Consider the following 22,093-nt stretch of genomic DNA (forward strand, 5'->3'; position numbering starts at 1 on the left):
ATGCGTTAAGAAGAGAAAAATAGAAAGGAATAAACAACATTTTGAAATACAAATGAATAAGTTTTACAAAGAAAATAAGAAGAGAAAAAGAAATAATTCAGAAATAAATGAGACAAAGTTTTGAATCTGATGATAATAAATAAATTTATCAAAGAGTGATGTGATGACATGAATAGTCATCAGAGGAGGGATTGTGAGAGTGTAAATTTTCTAATATGTTTACTAATGATTTTCATATTAAAAGTGTGTAATGAACTAACATGTACAATAAGAAACTTCTGAAATGTCTGTTTTTCTGTTCTTGGCTAAGCAAAATTATATTCAAACGCTGGGGTTATTTTCCATGATTCAAAGCTTTCATAATAAGTGTTTTCGGAGCCTGTGTAGATGTACCTGCAGCTATCCCTAGTGGGGAGAAGCGTTATGTCTTACAAGGTCATGTATCAACCAAGCATTGCATAAGTTGAAATGTCCAGTTGTTTGGAAATGTTACTAATATACAGTCTTTCCTCGAGGATGAAAGTAAAAGATACTCGAGAGGCAATGAGGCCATGGAGTTACAGATGAGACGGAAGAAGTAAAGATACATCGAAAGAAAATGTTAAAGTTAGTGTAGATTTGTTAAATTTAGGTCATCAGTTTAGTTGTCGATTGGCTGAAATGAAACCACCCCATAGACTGACCAATCAGGAGTTAATTAGAATTTAGTATAACAACCTGGGTAAAATGATTAAAGGGTGTTTTCCTTCTTCTATAGTGATTCCTGGAGAGCAGATGAGTTTCGAGACAAGCTGTTGTTAGGCCCAAATCTTCTGATGATATAACTGATGGTGTCCTCAAGCTGAAGCTGATCATTTGCTGTTACTACCTTTGTGGTAATGTATGTTATTAAATGTGAATTGTGTCTCTCTTGCTTTTCAGGTACCAGCTGCAACTAATGATTGTATTGCTGCACATCCTTTTTTTTTTTATAACATAATCAAGTTAGGAGTTTTTTTTCTAAATTTGTGTTACTAAATTATTTTTACATGAAGTCCAACATGTCAATGCTAATTTGTGGTTAGTTATGGAATTAATCTTTATATGCTCATAGTTTGTTTTGAGATCACTTGATGCTGAACTAATGTATACTTGGCCATTATTACCAGTTTTTGTATTATTAATAAGTGTGATTCTTTTGGAGATAATTTGTTTAATTTTATTAATCAAATTGAGATATATACATCATTTTAACCAACCGCTATTGATCTTATGTGCTTATCATCTGTGTTTGAGAGTTATTTTTGTGACATTAGCATTGTTAATATAGGGAAATAAATCTATGACTTTTAATTACTAAACTGGTGTAGTTATTGACTGAAGTTTTATTATATTGAATGTTGTTGTTATTGATGGTCCTCACACATCCCATTGGTGACATCCCCTCAAACCTATGTCGCTTCGATCCATCGTCCTCTAGCGCTGAATCCACTATTCAGTATTGATAATAGCTAGGATTTTGTGGCGCGTTAGCAAACTCGACCCTCGCCATGCACTGCTAATTACCCCAGATATTACAGCACTCATGACATGTTTCATAACATAATTGAGAATATTACTGTAACATTTGTTGTAAAATCATTCATAAAAAACTGTGCAGAGAATGATTGGGGAAAGATTTGGCCGAAACATCTGAACCCATCCTTTGAATGGACTCGGAAATTAAAAAGAAATCAATAGGAGAGGCAGCGAGAAACACATGCATTGTATTGTGATTTTCAAGGGTCCTCACATCCTCAAAGCGCTAGGAGGCTACAATGCAATAAACAGAGGAGCCGAATCAGCCTTAAATTAAAAAGAGGGTGAGCTGCTTTTCCTCACTCCTAGTGTTTTTGTGTAATTAGTTCGTGGGCGTTATAGTCTCCTTCCTCTAGGTAAGTCAGCATCCATCCGATGGAAGCCGCTGCTAGGTTGTTCATCTGGTGCGCGCTGCTCGGTGTTTAGGAAATAAACAGTGGGTAGCGTCAGTTTCAGCGCTGGCAGGCTGTGGAGGGGCCGCCGCTGCCACAGGCTGCGTGACGACTGCTCACAGAAGCAACAGCAGAGGCTCCCACGCGACTCAGCCCATACTGGCTGCTCGCCTCACCCTCCGGGACTGCATTTGGAAAAGCAGAGGACGGAAAGAAGACTCTCAGACCCATGTGACACTGGTCCCTTCCACTCCTCCTCCGTGGTTATTGGGCAGCCCAGAGCTGCTGCAACCCTTCCTTCTCTTATCACTCGGACCGCGAGGGATCGAAGTGTGTGCCATTGGCGGCTGAAGCGGGGATTTATTGTGTCCTAGAGGGGCGTGTGTCTCAATACACTTGTGGACTTGGCAGAAGAGGCTGGAAAAATAAAGGAACGCGGCGCTAAGATGTGCTTCTAGGCTGGTTCGTGAGATCGGGTCTGAGGCAACGGCGACTTTTCCCACTCCTTTGGAATTGTTTTCATTCTCATTTTTTGTTTTTGAATTTTTATTTTTCCATATATTTCAACCCCTGGAACACACCGGGAGAATGGCGAGACTGAATTACTCCAACTTTGTGCTTGGATTTGTACTTCTGTGGCACATTTCAGCAGACGTGTGTAGAGGAGAACGCGCCGATGGTAAATATTACCTCATTTCTCTGAGTGTACGTGCATGCACACTTTTCAGAAGTGTAAACCATTGCATCCATTTACAAGTTTGAAGGAGTATTAATGATCCATTTCAGAAAAGTAAAAAAACAATCGCACGCCTGCTTGTCCCTTCGAAAAGACACTTGAAAGAATCTGGTGCCTGCGGTGTTTGAGCAGCAGTGATTTACAGTGCATATTTATTTATAAAATAATTTACCATGGCACAGTTTCTCAAAATGTTGCCTATATATTGAGAGCACGCCGCTCGAAGCAAGAGGGCATATTCATTCAGCTGCCCTGTCATTTCTCTGTCCCCGCCCCCACACTCCGCAGGACCAGGCTGCTGCGCGACGGCTGTGTGGTCCTTAGAGTGCACGCACTGAGCCCCTGATTTATACTTTTTTTGCGCCGCATTAGCCTCTTTATTTGCTGCAAAAACGGCGTAAACTTACAAAATACATTTGTATTTCTGTAAGGTTGCGCCACTTTTGCGTCAAAAAATGACGCTAATACGGCGCAAAAAAAGTATAAGTGGGGGTCTGAGTATCTCTCGAACTGCATCCGTTCCCAGGCAGTGCCACGCGCTGTCCAGTTGGACCCTGGGCAGCTTCTAAGTTGCTCAGATCCTAATTAAAGGTCCCCACGGAGAAGCGGTTCTTCCCTGTGTCTGAATGATCTATGGCTTTTAGTGGCAATGTGTTGCGAGTGTTTCTCCAAGGATTCGAGTAATTGAATATAAACAGAAAATGCCAATCAGGCGACGTCCTATCAGGATGGAGGGGCACCCGTGCTTCAATTAGTTCACGCTCCTCAAGAGTTGTGGAATCATTCTTTTCAGGGTGCAAGTCCAAGGGGAAGAGAGGGCTGGCCGGAGAGGGCAGCACTTAAACAGTATCAGCCGTACTCCTTGTTCTCACACTTTTTTCAGACCACAGTCGATATTTCCTATGCCATGCACTCCCCTGCAAGTGCGGTTAGCACTTATCTTCTGATGCCAAGATAACCGTGTTCGCATTTTCTAATTTTGGGGATTACTAAATACATAGTTTAGTTGTGCATTTCGCAAGTGGAATAATTGTCACTGTGCCCACTTTTGAATTCTATCTTTTGTGATTTCCTGACATGGGAAAGTTTGTTGAAGCGCACACCACACAGCCCTGAACACGCTGCACTTAAATTACCACACCCACAAACAATCTGCTCATCGGTGAGGTGAGATCCGAGTGGAGGTTCACTAAGGTGCATTGTCAACCAAAAACGTTTAGAATATTCTATAAACAAGTGAAGCACCCCCTCAGTCGTGTTCATTGGTCTTTCTGAATATCTGCATACATAAAGCCCCTCAGCTACTTCTGCAAAAATGCGGCAGTTGAAAACTGCCTTGAAAGGGCTTTATTAAACTACAGCCCCTAATTCTGCAGCACCCTCTGAAGACCACAGGTTGGTATATTTGGGGCCATGTTTTATATGGAGAACCGGCTGAATTGCATGAGGACCTCAGCATGCAAGCCTCTCTGTGAGTCCTAGTAAGACATTCTTACATACATTCTGAAACATGGTGCCAGGTTGCCCCGCTACACAAAGGGTATCCAAGGACTCAGTGACTGCACAATACCACTCTCCATTGATGCCACTTAGAGGCAAGTGCTGGCAGAACAAAGCCAGACACACAAAGCTTAAGACAGGAGAAAGAGACAAGTCAACTTGCCAGATACCCACAAGTCTGTGTGTGTGTGTGTGTGGCTGTGTGTGGCGAGAGGGGGAGGATGTCTTTTCACATGTTTTTTTTTTTTGTTTTTTTTTTTTTTTACAAAGAAGTGCCCAATGGTACAATGCGAGTGAATGTGTATATAGACTTTTAATGATGATTCAGATTATACATGCATTGCTGCAGAATCACAAAGAGTGGCCCAGCTCCGACTATAAAGAAGAACACAGAGGCCAGGAGAGCTGGCCGGTGGTCTTTAACGTGTTTCAGTCCTCTGCATTTTTTATCAAATCGTTTTCTTTTTTTTTTAATAAGGTAATTAACAGGATTGTGGAGGTTCTAAGTAATGCAGTCCACTTGTATACTTGTCATTTATCCCTACTCATTTCTTCATTTTATCACCGAATAAAGGTGGTGCAAATTTCATATGATTAGCTCAATGAAAGGTGAGCCCTTCTCGTGTTTCTTTTACCTGTTCCATTTCCTAAAAGTAGGTCTATAGTGTATGACTTTTGTGTGAGGACGTGCACCCTAACACTTAAAAATGACTTGCTGCTTTCATCAGTTTTAACCAAACTCATCTTCAATGTGTCGGCATTTGATGTGTAGTTAAAAGTGATAGCTCTGAAAGAGTTCAATAAGTGCAAGATTTGACATATAATGTTGTGTGTGTATATGTATATAAATAGTTTAAGTTTAACTTCCAAGGATCTTCCTTATATTGCTTTATTCTTTCTTACATACATATGTGGTTCGATGTCGTTTTTCACCCTTTTAAAGGCAGGTTTCTTTCGGGGAGGGTTTTTTTTCCCCAAAAAGCGCATGCTTCTTAAATCCAGCAGAGGGCATACATTACATATTCCGATCCTACTGACTTTTTCCCATTTTTTACCATTCCAGACTACTCGAGAAAACGCACTTCTTTGAAATCCAAGGCATTTGGTTTTATCAGTGGGTAATCTTACTCAATTTTTTGAAGAAACCTATTACTTAAATGCCAATGCTAGGATATTTTGACAGTGAAGCGAAATGAACCATAAAATAAATTAATTTATTTTTTCATTAATATTTGTATATGTATCAATATGGCTCTGAAATGTTCAGGAGCACAATATTATTTCTTGTGTTTTTGGTGTCTGTCTCTTAGCACTCTGGGGCTCATATTTACAAACATTTTGCACTCTGCGGTGATGCAAACCAGCACAAAATGTTTTTTTATATTTACTTTCCAACTCAAAATGGGTGTTTCTTAAGTGCTATATGAGTGTTCCTATACAACGACCCATGTTTTTTGATGCAAAACCCTATCAACTAACATTAGCTGACAGGATTTTGCTCCATAAAATAAATCAACCTTGAAGCAGACATTAAAAAGGAGAGATGCTCTAATTTCTCCTGACCTTTGCCTCTATGCACATTCAACGTGGGAAACGTTTAAAAGTTAGTCTATGTATGTTTTCTTTCTACGAGAACGTACCCTTTCAGTACAGAACTTATGCTAGACTTACGCATACACCCTTGCACTATGGCATAAAGTGTGTGCTTGCCTCTCGACAGCCTGATTGTGCACTGGCACTAGGAAGAGGGGAGTTGATTGCCATATCACTGTACATATGGCACTGTTCTCTCTTCCTCTCATGCAAAAGTAGCACCAGATATTTGGGTACTGTATTGCAGTGTGTGTAAGTTTTGTAAATCTGGGCCTGGGTATGATAAATGAATAAACAGTGACAACTAACTGAAAAAAAAGGAAGCAAGATTTTTGACTCTTGTATGTCTCCTTAAACGTGAGGCTTCTATTCCAAAAGAGGGTGGTTGCAGCACCACGGCCATTCCTGTGTGGGGAAGGTCCAAAGCCCTGGCACCACCAAATAACTTTTTGCTAAGAGTTGTAAACCTCCTGCCTCTTGAATATCAATGTGTCAGAAACTGGCTTGTGACTCCTAGTGAAACGTTATGAATGCTAGAAAGAAAGCCTGCACAGAATGCAGATTTCCACCTCATAAATAGAAATCACAATCGGCTGCCATTTTGCCCCCTGGTAACCCTGACCTACACTGGTCACAATGCAACAAGTGATCATCTGTAGTTCAAACATTGGGTAGAGTATGCCACTGTTAGTGGGGCTGATGTCTGCTTCTCAAGGTGTCTCCAGCCTACACAAGTAGAGTGTAAGGGGCAACTTTGGACACCCTATACACTGGAATGCTTAGTACCTGCTCTCAGCAGGCGATACCCATTCTATGCTTTGGGATCCCAAAAACTGTCAAAAATTGACATTAAACAAGTTTGCAAATCGCCAAGAGAGGAGAGATACCATTTGATTCCGCCATTTCCCTTGTGATTGTCATCTGATTCTAATTTCTGTTTTGTGAGTCCTAATTATAATTACAATTTGCAAATGACTTTTATTAATCGCGATTGGTGACTTCGCATTTGCAACATCAGAGCATTGCTAATGCAAATTCTTTTAAGATTCCGACACGCTTTATATTTCTAAGATATTTAATATAAGTGCTGCAGGCGATTTACTACCGAAAATGTTTTGTCCAATGAGCAAAAAATTAAATAAAATAATAATCAGAGAAGCTCAGGTAACCTCATACAAATGTGGGTGGTATGCTGCCAACTTATGCAAGTGTGTCTGATGGTATTCTTTGTTGTCTTAAAAAGTGTAAAAGTTTCAGGTGGATACAAGACACTTCTCTCAAAAATTATTTTAAGCAAAATGTAAGTTTGAACTGAGCAGAGTTCACCAACTGTTTGACTGTTGTTTCACCTAATGTGATACCTTACTTCTTAGACATCTTTCCTCTTACTGTCATTGCTGCATCTCACTAGTTTAAGCATCATTTATCCTGCTTTAATTCCCACAATTCAGAAAATATAATAATTGGTTTATTTTTGCCGACTGCTATTTTGGAAGCAACAATTTTATATTCTTCCATTGCATATTTTTTATGTTCCAGTATTTTAGTTTTAGCTTTGTAAAGGCTTTGACTTTTTTACATTAATAACTGAAGAAATCTCAAGGGAGTCATTGTTCTTAAAGTGCCACCCCAAGCTAAGAATTAATGATCACGAAAGTTGGTCATTCTCTGTGTTTATTTAATTGATCAGAGTCTGATATTAGTCATAGCACAGGAGCCGAATGCGAAGACGCTCTCTAAGTCCTTCTGATGACAGGGAGTATAAAAATAATCACTGTTGCATGATTTATTGATTTGGCAGTCTTGAAGTCAATGTTACACAAAGAGAAATGCAGGATTTTCAGAACAATATGTATACCTCCATTGAGCAAAGGTTTATATTAAGATGGTCTGACCTTACACTGATCTAGATCGACAAAAGCAAATGGGAAAGCCGTACCACATTTTGTAATACTTTAATATAGACCCGTATATGTGACAGCGGGAGAAGTGTATTAATGGTTCTGGATGCCAAAGGGCACAAAGGCTCTCATAGTATATCTTGCATACCATGAAGTCGATACAGTATGCACGAAAAATGCACAAAGAGTATATAGATATATGTTAGACCTGACAGCCTTAGGGTAGTCACCCCTAACTTTTTGCCTGCCTCCCTCCACTTTTTGGACACTGTTTTTGCTGGTTTATAGACTCTGCGCACTTTACCCCTGCTAACCAGGGCTAAAGTGCATATGCTCTCTCCCCTAAAACATGGTAACCTGGAATCATACCTGATTGGACTATTAATTTACTTATAAGTCCCTAGTAAGGTGCACTCTATGTGCATAGGGCTGGTAAATTAAATGCTACTAGTGGGCCAGCAGCACTGGTTGTGCCACCCACTTAAGTAGCCCCTTCTCCTGGTCTCAGGCCTGCCATTACAAGGCCTGTGTGTGCAGTTTCACTGCCACATCGACTTGGCATTTAAAAGTTCTTGCCAAGCCTAGAACTCCCCTTTTTCTACATATAAGTCACCCTTAATATGTGCCCTAGGTAACCCCTAGGGCAGGGTGCTGTGTAGGTAAAAGACAGGACATGTACCTGGGTAGTTATATGTCCTGGTAGTGTAAAACTCCTAAATTCGTTTTCACACTACTGTGAGGCCTGCTCCCTTCATAGGCTAACATTGGGGCTGCCCTCATACACTGTTGAAGTGGCAGCTGCTGATCTGAAAGGAGCAGGAAGGTCATATTTAGTATGGCCAGAATGGTAATACAAAATCCTACTGACTGGTGAAGTCGGATTTAATATTACTATTCTAGAAATGCCACTTTTAGAAAATTAGCATTTCTTTGCACTTAAATCCTTCTGTGCCTTACAATCCACGTCTGGCTGGGCTTGGTTGACAGCTCCTTGTGCATTCACTCAGACACACCCCAAACACAGGGTACTCAGCCTCACTTGCATACCTCTGCATTTTGAATGGGTCTTCCTGCGCTGGGAGGGTGGAGGGCCTGCTCTCACACAAAGGACTGCCACACCCCCTACTGAGACCCTGGCAGACAGGATTGAACTGAAAGGGGACCTGGTGCACTTCTTAGCCACTCTTTAAAGTCTCCCCCACTTCAAAGGCACATTTGGGTATAAAACAGGGCCTCTGCCCTACCTCATCAGACACTTGCTGGAGAAGAAACCTGAACCAGAAACTACATCCTGCCAAGAAGAACTGCCTGGCTGCTCAAAGGACTCACCTGTCTGCTTTCTACAAAGGACTGCTGCCTTGCTGTTGCCCTGCTGCCTTGCTGAACTCTTGTCTGGCTTTGAAAGTGCTCTCCAAGGGCTTGGATAGAGCTTGCCTCCTGTTCCTTGAAGTCTCAGGACCAAAAAGACTTCTCTCTTTTACTTGGACGCTCCGTGCGCCGAAAATTTCGACGCACAGCTTGTTTCGCGGCGAGAAAAACGCAGCACTCCGACGCTGATCGACGCGATGCTCTTGGGACGATCGAAGATCCGACGCACGGCCTCGCAAGGACAACGCCGCCCGACCTCTAGAGGAGAAATCGACGCGACGCCTGCCGTGAGATCGTAATTTCAACGCGCAGCCCCGCAGATCGAAGTCTAGAGGAGAAATCGACGCGACGCCTGCCGTGAGATCGTAATTTCGATGCACAGCCCCGCAGACCAACGCGAAGCCGGAGAACAAGCAGGAAAATCCACGCACAGACCCGGGACATCTGGTAATCCCCGCGATCCACAGAAAGAGACAGTCCACACGCCGGAAAACGACGCGACTTCCCCGCGTGGAAAATAACGACGCAAGTCCGTGTGTGCTGGGGAGAAATCGACGCACACACCTTTTTTCCACGCACCTCTTCGCTTGTGGCCCTCTGAGGAGATTTTTCCACTCCCAACCAGGTACTTGTGCTTGAAAGAGACTTTGTTTATATTTCAAAGACTTAAGACACTTTATATCACTTCCCTGTGATATTTCTACAATTTTCCATTGCAACTTTATTCTTTTTTTGACCTACAAATATCCTGATAAATATTATATATTTTTCTAAACACTGTGTGGTGTATTTTTGTGGTGCTATATGGTGGTATTGTATGATTTATTGCACAAATACTCTACACATTGCCTTCTAAGTTAAGCCTGACTGCTCGTGCCAAGCTACCAGAGGGTGGGCACAGGATAATCTTGGATAGTGTGTGGCTTACCCTGACTAGAGTGAGGGCTTTTGCTTGGACAGAGGGTAACCTGACTACCAACCAAAAACCCCATTTCTAACAATATACAACTTTTGCATTATTTTAAGCAAAGTGCTGGCAAGAAGGTACAATACGTAAACTTAAGCTCAATAAGTAAGGGGTGGATTTTTTCTTCATATTATGCAAAACATCCATTAGCTGGATGGAGCAGCTGGAACATATATATGATATTAAGAGTGTTATCTATCTATCTATCTATCTATCTATCTATCTATCTATCTATCTATCTATCTATCTATCTATCTATCTATCTATCTATCTATCTATCTATCCATCCATCCATCCATCTATCGTTTCATATAGGAAGGCCTTCTTATTAATTGCTTGCCAATTTTCAAAGCTCGTATTTTGCAAAAAAAGATGTCTTCACAATGGGTTATATCCTTCAATTCACAGCGCTCAATCCAGTTGCAGGATAGTTAGCTCAAATAGACAGATAACAAGTTAAATGGACGGTTACAAAACATTTCTTCTTTCTTTCAGTGCTATTAAAAAATACTTGCACAACGTCAGTGCTGCTCTCAGAGCATTAATCAGCACACCTGAGAAGCACACCCTTCCATCTACCAATGAATCCTCCACAGTGTGTGATAATAAACATTGTAAATAGAGAAGCCATAACGTTAAATACACTGTCCCACATTGCACTTTATTTTCTTTCTGTGCATGTGTCTTGTTAAACCCACTCCATACAAAAAAGCATATTTTACAATAAACATTCAAAAATATTTTACAATGCTGCTTTACATTTAAACTTTAACTCAAAATGATACACATTGTTGCATGAAAATACATTTTAAATACTACCATATTATCCACAACAAATACACGTGTTTCTCAAAGCACTAACAGACATATCTGCAGTCTCAGGATCTTTGGTCTTGCAGGGGTGGGGTTGGCTGTTGGGCCTGGACTGCAGCCCACCCCCTGCCAGCAGCCAACCACACGCTGCACATAGCAAACAGGGCCTGGCTCTGAGGCTAGGTCCTGCCTCTAACCCATTAGATCTGCCATCCTTCAAAACCACTTCGAGCCCCAGGGACCCCATTCCTCAAGACTTTTAATAAAATAGCAGGGGGTAAGTGGACCCCTCCTTGAGCCACAGGGGATCGTGGGGACCCCAACCCCTGGTGCCTATAAGAGGAAACAGTCACATAACCCCCCTCCCCGAGCCAATAGTGGCTCTGGGGATACCATCCCTCAGGGCCAATAAATATATATATATATATGTATATATATATATACATATATATATATATATATATATATATATATATATATATATATATATATACACGTGTGTGTGTGATCGAGCCTCCCAGAGCTTTAATAGGCCCCGGGGACCTCATCCACTTGGACTGAATGCCATTAAACAGAGAGGGAAGCGGCAAACCCCCCCCATCCCTGAGCCTTATATGGCCCAGGGTGCCCTATCTCCTGGAGCCCTTATTTCTTTTAGGTGGGTGCCTGGTGGGAACAGCTGTTTTTGTGTTTGCTCTTCCCTGCCTAGCCTCTTGCAGGCAGGGAAGAAATATCTGCTTCCACATGCAGAGAGTTTTAAATATACTCCCACTGGTTGAGGCAAACAGTTGTTTCCCTGTCCGTGGTAATGCAGGCAAGGAAATACTGTGTACTGAGGGTGGGCTCCCCAAGACACTGTCTGTGAGCTGGCCCCAGGGTATGTGGTCCCTGTGGCCTTCAGAGGCTCAGAGAAGGGCCCCCTCTCCTTTTTTGTGGAATCTGGCCCTGGGGGAAGGGATCCTCAGGATCCTTTAAGGCTCAGGGAGAGGAGCCACACTGCCTCCCTTCCCCTTCTTTATAGAATTTGGCCTCAGAGAATGGGGTCCCCAGAGTTTAATAAGGCTAGGGGAAGGGGACCACACACCCCACTTCCTGAGCCTTAAAAGGCCTTGAGGAACCCATCCTCCATGGCTGCATACAATATAAAAGGGAAGGGATGCACAGCTCCCGCAGCCTCTTATGGCCCAGTGGACCCTATCTAGCTGTGTCTAAAGTTCCTATGGAAATAAAATGGGGAAAACATGTTTTGAGATACCTCTTTTTTCAGCCTCTTCTTATTAGATCAATTGAAACTTTCCAGTTAAGAGCTGAGGTGGAAGAACATATTTCTTGGAAATTTTCATGAAGATTAGTCAAACTGCATCAAGTAACTATAACTCATGCCCTAAGGTAACTATAACTAGTGCCCCTGCAACTTCTATTTCCTAACAATAACATTCTTGCAACCTCTGTTTCTTTCAGTGAAAATCATACAGCTCCAGATGGGAGTGCTTTAAAAATATATGGCAAGTTCTGCCGGGATCATGGATTTAATGTTTTACTGTTTTTTTTAGTGTTGCTAGGGTGCTGCTGCACTCCCAGCAGGCCCCAACAAGATTAAATGAAAATGCTTGGTGATGCCCTTTCCCCTTCTTTGGGCACCTCCACAATTCTAAAATATGAACAAAAAAGAACTCACATGGCATTATGGGGCACTTTTTATCTGGAACAGTGAACAATAATTCCTTTTTTAATGTTTTTATGTTGTTTGGTTGCCCTTTGTGGTGCTGGAAGGAGCTGGCTGCATTCTCCTTTGCTCCAGCCTAGGCGGGAGCAGCTATTTTCTGTGCTCCTGCCTGAGAGGGAGAAAAGTTTTGTTTTCTGTCCAAGAGAGTGCAGGGAGGCTATGCCTGCAAACTCTCAGGCAGAAAACAGCAATGTTCCAGCAGATGGGTTTGCCCCAGGACACTGATTGGCTCTGTTTCCGTCGGGTAGCATCCCTAGTTACAATTTGTGGCTCGGTGGGGGGGGACAGTGCCCCATCTCCTAAGTTTAAGGATAGGCCCAGGACTGGTGTCCCTAAGGCCTGTGCAAGGCTTGGGCAGGGAGGCTTTGGGCTCCCTCCCCTTAATATAATAATCCTCTCTGGGAGGTGAGGTGCCCTGGGGCAGGTGCAAGGCCCTGGAAGGAAGGTCTTGGGGCCCCCTCTCCCCCCAAAACGAAAATGTCCTAACCTATCCAGGGGTGCTTATTATACAAAGGGCCTAAAAAAACTACATTGTTTGCCCCAGAAATTCCCTCTTGGAAAACCTCCTACCAGGTCTATGGGGGTAGGGTATCCCTACCCTGCCCTGCTCTATATTTTTCAGACCTTTTTCTAGGACACAAGACTAGGGACCTGATTAGGAGGCTGGCAGTCTTCAGACCGCCATCCCGCTGTGGCGGTCAGGACAGCCACATTAAGACCCTGGCGGTCAGACCAGCAGGGTTCCACCAGCACTGCCAGGATCCATGATCCTGACAGCCTGGCAGTGGTGGAGATCGCAATCCTCCAGGGCAGCGCTGCATGCAGCGCTGCCCTGCGAATTACAACCTGGTCCTCCACCAGCCTTTTTATGGCATAACAACAGCATGAAAAGGCTGGTGGAGAACAGGTGCAGGAGGCCACAGGGGGGCCCTACACTGCCCATGCACTTGACATGGGCAGTGCATGAGCCCCCATGCACAGCACTGTTGCAACATTCACTGTCTGCCTTGCAGACAGTGAACCTTGGGAGGGGGCTGGTGCAACCTGCAGGCTACAGCATTGCCGCTTGCTCAATTATGAGCCCAGGACAATGCAGTATCCTGTTTCCTACTAAGCCGGCAGGCAGAAAACAAGTTTTTTGTCCGCTGACCTAGCAGGAAACTACTAGTAAGCTCGGTGGGTTGGTCACAATGAATGTGGCAGCCACTTTGTCAAGAGTTTGGCAAACAGGTTTTCCCATCAGCCAAACTTGAAATGAGGCCCATAGTCCCGGAGTCAGAAAATGGCTGGCACTACTCTGTGTCAGGGCTTCTCAGAATTTATTAGCTCTGTGGATCCTAAATTTCTGAAAAACTACAGAACATATTTACACCTGATTCTAAAGAAGCACACTTTTCTGCATCAGTATCAACAGTTCTGCCAAATTTGGTTCAATTACATTTAGCAGTTTTTTGCCATATTGCTGTCAAATTTCCCTATGGAAAAATTAATAGCAAAAACTATAGTATAGTGATAGTATATAAATTCTACCTATTATTGTCCACAAGTGGGCAGTTTATTTGAGTGCTTGAAATGTACACAAATGTAGTTATGTAATGTGTGTATTCATTCAATCAGATGGCAAATAAGGACTCACTTCTCCGAGGACCACGGACCACTTGCAGGAATGAGGCTATTAAAAAAAAAAATGAAATCTAATTAATAAGTTTAACTACTGTGGAAATGGAATTGGATCGTCTTGAATGTTTGGTAGGTACATCATCACATGCTCTTTTGAGATGCAGTCACTGGTAGACAACACAAGTTTCAAAGATGCTCTAGATAGATGCACTATTGCGGCATGACAGCACATTTATTCTATGGCACCGTGACAATTCAATATAATAAATGGAAACCACTCCACAAAACCAAAGTGTACTTCACTTTTATTTGAAAAACAATTGGCACTTGATAAAGACATACTGATTCTTAAAGAAATCAAACAGATTAAGGTCTGCTTTTCCTGTAGACTATGTAAGCTTACCTGTACTAATCATGAATTCCACTCATTCAAAAACAGTGAAGGATGTGTTTTATATATCTGTTAATGACACTGAGTGGGTTGCTGAAAGCATAGTCAGTGGAAATCTCATGTGGCCTTAGTCATATTACTTGAATTGTGTCTATCCACACTAGTTCATTGAAAAGGGATCCCATATTTGATGTTCTTTTAGATACTACTTACATGTCTAGTTGGTTTTTAGTAAGAATGGCTTGAAGAAAAGGATTTTTGAATATTTTATTATATAATGCTTGCTTAATAATGCATGAGCTAGAAAGTGTGAATCGATGTATACATTAGATAGTTGGAATATTTCTGTTTTGCTGCTTGTATCAGATTGAAAGTTCTAATAATGTTTAAATTATGTGAGCTATGGCATAAGAAAGGATCCCTCGGACACACCATTCCCATATTTTCATGCCTCAATATAAGGGACCAGGTACACAGTAGGTTTCAAAGAATGCTTCCATAGTTACAATAAATGGAAGCGAACAGGAGAGAAATCTTTGCTGAGGATGCCAGAAGACCCAGTGGTGTTAGTAGAGCACTGATTTACAAAAAAATTAATAATTTACTTCAGTGGATTTAGCCTGTGGATGAAGAAAATGTCTAACATTTTTGGAATCGTCTGAATTTTCCAGGAGTGTTCTTGGGAAGCTGCAACCATTTCCCATGAGTAGTTGTGGAATTATTTTGTAAAATCCAAGATTTCTTCCTTGCATAGGAATATTTATATGTTTAAATGTAACAGGTTTGCAGCCATGCATTCCAAACTACCTTAAAATATGACAATATCATCTCCATACTGAAAACTCCTTTTTCTGCTTCATCCAATTATTTTAGGAGCATCCATCTACTCCCACAAATTAGATACAGAATATATTTACCAAGAACATTCCCAGGGCTGAAGAATGAAGCTGCAGAAAGCTGAGAATACCCAGAAACTCATGTGTTTGTGGATGTTCACCTGATTTGCACTTTTCCCACATTGGAAATCCCTCGACCCGTCAGTATCAAGTGAATTGTTCATACAGAGCTGTACACCATAATCTAGTCAAACTCTCTTATTTAGAAAATAGATATATACTCATTGTCATGCTCAGTGTATAGAACACTTGGAACTGAACTGATAGGCATTCAAATAATATCCAATACTTTCTTGTTTTAAAAAAATACATCCAGTTAAAAGAAGGTAGGTACCATGATTCCACCTACATGCAATTTATGAAGTAATTGTCATTTCTGCTTAGCTCATCGCCATTTAATATCAACAGTGGTCTTGCAATGCATATTTAGAGGCTGGAAAGATTAATAAATCATTGTTCAACAAGAAAATAATATGGGATCCATTGGCAAGTGATTTCAGTTTCTGAAAAATAAAAATATTCACAATTTAGTGGTTTACCACAGACAAAAAAACACAATTGTATATTGTTTCAGTGAGTGCATTTTCACATGAACCTATAGCTTTAGAATATCTATTGGCCCATCGCATTTGCCATTGGCAACATCTAGAAGTAAATAATTTTCAATGCCATTTTCACCTAAAAGGTGTCCCTGATTTTTCTAAAACAATCATAATTCTACATTAGTTTATGATAGTGCAATTGTTATGTTTTTTGTCCCATTTATCTATTTAGTGATTTTAGTTAATGATCACTGCTACTTGATAGACACTGTTTGGAAAACTACTTTTCTAAATACCCTAGCCAACACTAATCTGAGACTTTAGTCTATTTTATTTAATCTCAATGTAAGTCTGTGGTCAGATAGAAATGTGGTAGTGTTCACAAATTGTCCCAGATCACTACTGATTATCGAGTCAATAGGTCTAAAAAGCTTGTTACATCATATTAGGATGGCATGCATTCCTTACTTTCCCAAAAATGTTGTCCAGATGTATCATGCAAAAACAAGTACAACTCCATACCAAGCAATGATGTAACTAACATGGTATCTCATGAACTAGTCATCGCAAGACATCATTACAGCACAAAACATGATTAACACTAGGAGCCAGACTATATAAATTAGCACTGATGAGAGGCTAAATTGCAACATTGGCCCTGATTAGCTAGTAAAAAGAAAATTTGAACTTCCTGAGTAACATAACAAGACTGGCAAAGCCAATAGGTCTTCCCTACAAGAAAGCTATTGACTTTGTCAAAGTTTGGAATTCTTGTTGTACATCAGCACTGATGTTGTGCAGCTTGATTGAAAGTTAAGAAAAGTGCTATGGCATGGCCAGTGCTGGTCATGTCATAGTGTTTTTTTTTTTCTCTCAACAATGCAAAAACAGAGGCCTGGCTGCTGTACAATAAGACTAACAATGATAACGCCAATAGCCCTTGGAAGCAAGACCTGTTGGTTTTGCCAGTTCTTGATTTAATTATAATGAGACATGGCATCTGATGCTCAGCATGTATTGGCTTCTTCTTTCTCTGGAGACTTTTCCAAGTCACTTTCAACTGGAAGTCTATGGCTGACTCGTAGCCAGACTGAAAATATTTACTGAATTAATTGTGTGTGGTGGTGTTTATGTATGTATTTGTGTGTTTGAGTACATACATGTACCTGTCTGTAATTGTATTTTGTGTGTGTGTGTGCACGTATGTGCATGTTGGTAGGTATGTTTTCTCGTGCATGCTTGTGTACAGATCTCTCCTTTTTGCGTTTGTTTGAATTTATGTTCTAGGGTGTCTGTGTGGTAGTTTGTGTGTGTGTATTTTTTTAAGAAAGCTACAAAGAACACCCACTTCCCCTGCAATTACTAAATACATACACATTGTTTTGCTAATGAATCACTAATATTTCTTTATATATTCATTGTTAGAAATGGGGTCTTTGGTTGGCAGTTAGGTTACCCCCTGTCCAAGCAAGGACCCACACTTTAGTCAGGGTAAAGGAGAATCACCTTCAGTTAACCCCTGCTCGCCCCCTTGGTAGCTTGGCATGAGCAGGTAGGCTTAACTTCAGAAACAATGTGTAAAGTATTTGAACCATCCACACAGTAACTCAGTGAAAACACTACACAATGACACAACACAGGTTTAATAAAATAGATCATATTTATCTAAACAAAACAAGACCAAAATGATAAAAATCCAACATACACAAGTCAAGATATGAATTTTTAAAAGAATAAGAGTCTCAATTCTTAGAAAACAGTGGGAACGCTGTTAGCGCATAAAGGACCTGGGTAGCGTCAAAATAAAGCAGCATGGGTGAGTGTGCATCGAAAAAGGCTAGCGATGTGTCAATTTCTCACCCACAAGTGCGAATGTGCATCGTTTCTCCTTCGGTCGGGCCGGCGTGCGTCATTTCTTCTCTCTCACAAGAGAGCAATGCGTCGATCCGGACGGGCACCTCGGATCTGGGCAGGCTATGGGTTGATTTTCCTCACCCAACAATTTTGCATTGAAATTCGGTTGCATGGCATCAGGAAACCGCACTGTGTGGGGGCTTGCATTGTTAACAGCAGCCACTGTGGGTGTTACATGTCATTTCTCCAGCTGCGTTACGTCAGTCTTCCAGAATCAGCAACTACAGGAAAGCCCAAAAAGACATAGTCACAAGCAGGGGTAGCACTTTTTCTCAGCTCTTCAGCTCATCTCCTTGGCAGAGGTTCCTCTTGATTCCAGAAGTGATCTAATTTTCAGGGATTTTGGGTGCTCTTCTTGTACACCTTTCTGCCTTTGAAGTAGGCCTACTTCAAAGGGAAGTCTCTGTTGTTTTCAAGATCCTGCCTTGCCCAGGCCAGGGCCCAGACACACACCAAGGGGTTGGAGACTGCATTGTGTGAGGGCAGGTACAACCCTTTCAGGTGTAAGTGACCACTCCTCCCCTCAGCCCAGATGGCTCATCAGGATATGCAGGCTACACCCCAGCTCCCTTTATGTACCTGTCTAGAGGAGAGATGCAAACAGCCCAGCTGTTAAACTGACCCAGAAAGGGAATCTACAAACAAGCAGAGCCACAGAATGCTCTAAGCAAGAAAATGCATACTTTCTATAAGTGGCATTTTCAAACACACAATCTAAAAACCAACTTCACAAACAGATGTATTTGTAAATTGTGAGTTCAGAGACCCTAAAGTCATATTTCTATCTGCTCCCAAAGGGAATCTGTGCTTTATTAATATTTAAAGGTAGCCCCATGTTAACCTGTGAGAGAGATAGGCCTTGCAACAGTGAAAAATGAATTTGGCAGTATTTCACTGTTTGGACATGTAAAACACATCAGTACATCTCCCACCTTTAACACACACTGCACCCTGCCCATGGGGCTACCTAGGGCCTACCTTAGGGGTGCCTTAGATGTATAAAAAGGGAAGGTTTAGGTCTGGCAAGTGGGTACACTTGCAAAGTTGAATTGGCAGTTTAAAACTGCAGACAATGCAATGGCAGGTATGAGCCATGTTTACGGGGCTATTTATGTAGGTGGCACAGCCAGTGCTGCCGGCCTACTAGTAACATTTGATTTTACAGGCCATGGGCACCTCTAGTGCACTGTACTAGGGACTTGCTAGTAAATCAAATATGCCAATCATGGAAAGCCAATTACACATAAATCTTACAGAGGAGCACTTGCACTTTACCACTGGATAACAATGGTAAAGAGCCCAGAGTATCAAACACAGCAAAAACGGAGTCCACCACACATCAACAATCTGGGAAACAGAGGAAAAAAGTTAGGGGAGATAACGCAAAGGATGCTAAGGCTAACATTCATCTTTCATCGTTTATTGTTCAAGATGATCAATGTAAAGTTCATATGGTATACATAGCATCATAATTAATAGAAATCATCACACTCTCATTATTTCATCATTGCGTAGTCTCTTACCCTGCCATTATAATGCTAAAATCCAATTCACTCATACAACACATACTCCATTCAACCATAGCTTAAAAACAAAAACAATTTTTTTTTTGTCATTTAACATTCTTTAACAAAACCTTGTTTCTGTTGCTCAACACTTGTCAAAGATATGTATCTTATTAAACAATAGTCAAATGTTAATAAAAATATAGTCAAACATAGGACTTCTTATTACATATTCGGGAATTTTCTTCAATTTTTAGATCTTCTTTATGAAATATTAACATTCATTTATTATACATATGTTCTAGCCACCATTATCGTCTTTGCATCACTTATTGATAATAATGACAATAGGGTGAGAATGCCTGGCATTTATATGGTACCCAAAACACATAAAACATTGATGACCCTCCCCTTCAACCCATGTTTTCCACGATTGGCTCTGTTTTAGAGCCCTCGTCAAAAAACACTGACACTTTTTTAAATCTCTACTCATGTCTTTTACTTCTTATGTTAAAGATACAGGTCAATTCCTTTTGACACTGTAAGGTGTAACATTTAATCCAGACAGAGAATTGTTGGTCACGATGGACACTGAAGCACTATATATGAATATACCACTAAGTGAGGCGCTGAAGTCCGTCAGTAGGCCATTACCTCAAAAAATGCCTGATGGCACAAGTATCTTAATCGTGGAGTGCTTAGAGATAGTTTTGGAAGAAATCTATTTTGAATATGATGGAGACATATAAAAACAAGTAAAGGGCATCAGCATGCCAGTGGTCTTTGCTCCTAGTGTGGCCAATATTTATATGGGCCTACTTGAGGCTCCATTTTTTGAGAAGGTAAAATGTTTAAGCATCATTGATGATTTCTTTTTTTATCTGAGCAGGAGAAGAAGAGACACTTGGTCAGTTCTTGAATTTGATCAATGTGTGTGACACAAATTTAAAATTTACACCTATGTTTAGTAGAAATAGAGTAGTATTATTGGGCATTTGTTAGGATTAGAATAAATTGTTCTACCATCCAGGAATATGTTCAGAATTCAGGCATCTTAAAGGGAAAAGTTTCTTATAAGAGGCTCTCCTAGATGGCTTGCGCGGGACTCATGCAAAAGGGTAAAATATTATTATAGAGAAGTGTTATTTCAGACAAAGCGAGAGGAAGAGAAAGACAGTCTGGTGTGTGTTACCCACCACTAAATGTTAAATCAGAGGATAAACAAATCATAAACTCACAGTGGCATATTCCCAATGTTAATGCTGAGAAACCTTGGGCTACCCAAATCTCTATTTGCATTTTGGTGAAAATTAAATATGAGAGATCGGCTGGTGAGAGCTAGAATTATGCACAAAGCAACATACATACAATTAATCAGCCATTTGTATAGTGTGTCACTGTCACCTCTGGGGGTATCTGGGCACTGGGGTGTGATGTGTTTGTCTAAGAGTCAGGTCTTTAGTCTCTTTCTGATGTCTGCCAGTGAGAGTGCAGTTTGGAGGGGGAGGGGTACCTCGTCCCAGGCCTTGGCGGTGATATAGGAAAAAGAGCACTGTTCTGGGACTCACTTAACAGAAGGTTTTTCTATATCGTCTTGAAAAAATGCAAAAAGTGAGGTTGATTACTAAGAGGTGGGCTTTTGATCTATTTTTGTATAACACACTAGTTATGGTGACACTACCTGGGTATTGTGGTGGAGATGTTTTTCTGTTTTAGATTTTGAGTTTTTGGTTGATATCATAGTAGTGTGGTTGGTTTCACATGGATACACAAGGTGAGGAACTATATTGTGCCTTGCACTGATATTTCCATTTTTGCTTATGGGTATTTTTCTTTGTTATATTACAGATACTTTTAATGGTATCCTGCACTCTGTTGGATTTTAGGTAGTCCTTCTCTACCCTCAGGAAGGTGAAACATGTGTTGGAATGGATTCAATATAAATAAGTGACGTAAGAACGATAACAGTGGCTACAACAAATGTTAATAAATGAATGTTGCTATTTGATAAGGAAGATCTAAATATTGAACAACATAATTGACTATGCAGATAGTAGAAGCCATATGCTTGACAATTTTATTTACACTTGACTATTGTTTAACAAAATACATACCTTTGGCAAGTGTTGCGCCATTGAAACAAGGCTTTGCAGAACACCGTTGGAGGGCTAAGGTGGCTCTGACTTTTAAGCCGTGGTTGATGTGGGCTATCAGTGAATTGTATTTTAGTGTTATGATGGTAGAGTAAGAGACTACGGGCCTTATTATGAGTTTGGTGGTCCCACCCATTGGACCACCAAACTCGGGGGGAGGACACCACTGCCATGGCGGTGGCATCTGCCCTAAGAGTATTACATTGTTCTCGCCAGACTGACTGGTGGGTACAATGTATTACGTGTTTCCGCCAGGCTGACTGGTGGGACTAGCGCTACAATACTGGCCTCCGCTCCTTTAAGTGACTTGAGGCAAATTCAGTAGCATTACAGCACTATCGGAATGTGCACTGTCTGCAAAGCTGACAGTGTGCATTCTGATGGTGCTGGGGGGAAGGGCCCCTGCACTGCCCATGCCCTGTGGGCCTCCATGTGGCTCCCAGCACTGGATTGCCACCAGCCTTTCCATGACAGGTTCCCCACCATGGAAAGGCTGACAGAAAGCTGAGTTTTAATCAG

General features: G+C 41.3%; 1 protein-coding gene across 1 annotated transcript in view; it reads left to right on the forward strand.

The window, feature by feature from the left end:
* Positions 1–2,005: 2,005 nt before the first annotated feature.
* Positions 2,006–22,093, forward strand: part of PLXDC2 (plexin domain containing 2) — a 1,436,917-nt gene continuing 1,416,829 nt past the window's right edge. Inside the window, exon 1 of the mRNA XM_069211779.1 lies at positions 2,006–2,628. Coding sequence (XP_069067880.1) covers positions 2,538–2,628 — 91 coding nt within the window. The 5' untranslated portion in view covers positions 2,006–2,537. The remainder of the gene's footprint in view (positions 2,629–22,093) is intronic.

This window comes from Pleurodeles waltl, chromosome 10, assembly GCF_031143425.1.
Source record: "Pleurodeles waltl isolate 20211129_DDA chromosome 10, aPleWal1.hap1.20221129, whole genome shotgun sequence".
NCBI classification, from domain to species: Eukaryota; Metazoa; Chordata; class Amphibia; order Caudata; family Salamandridae; genus Pleurodeles; species Pleurodeles waltl.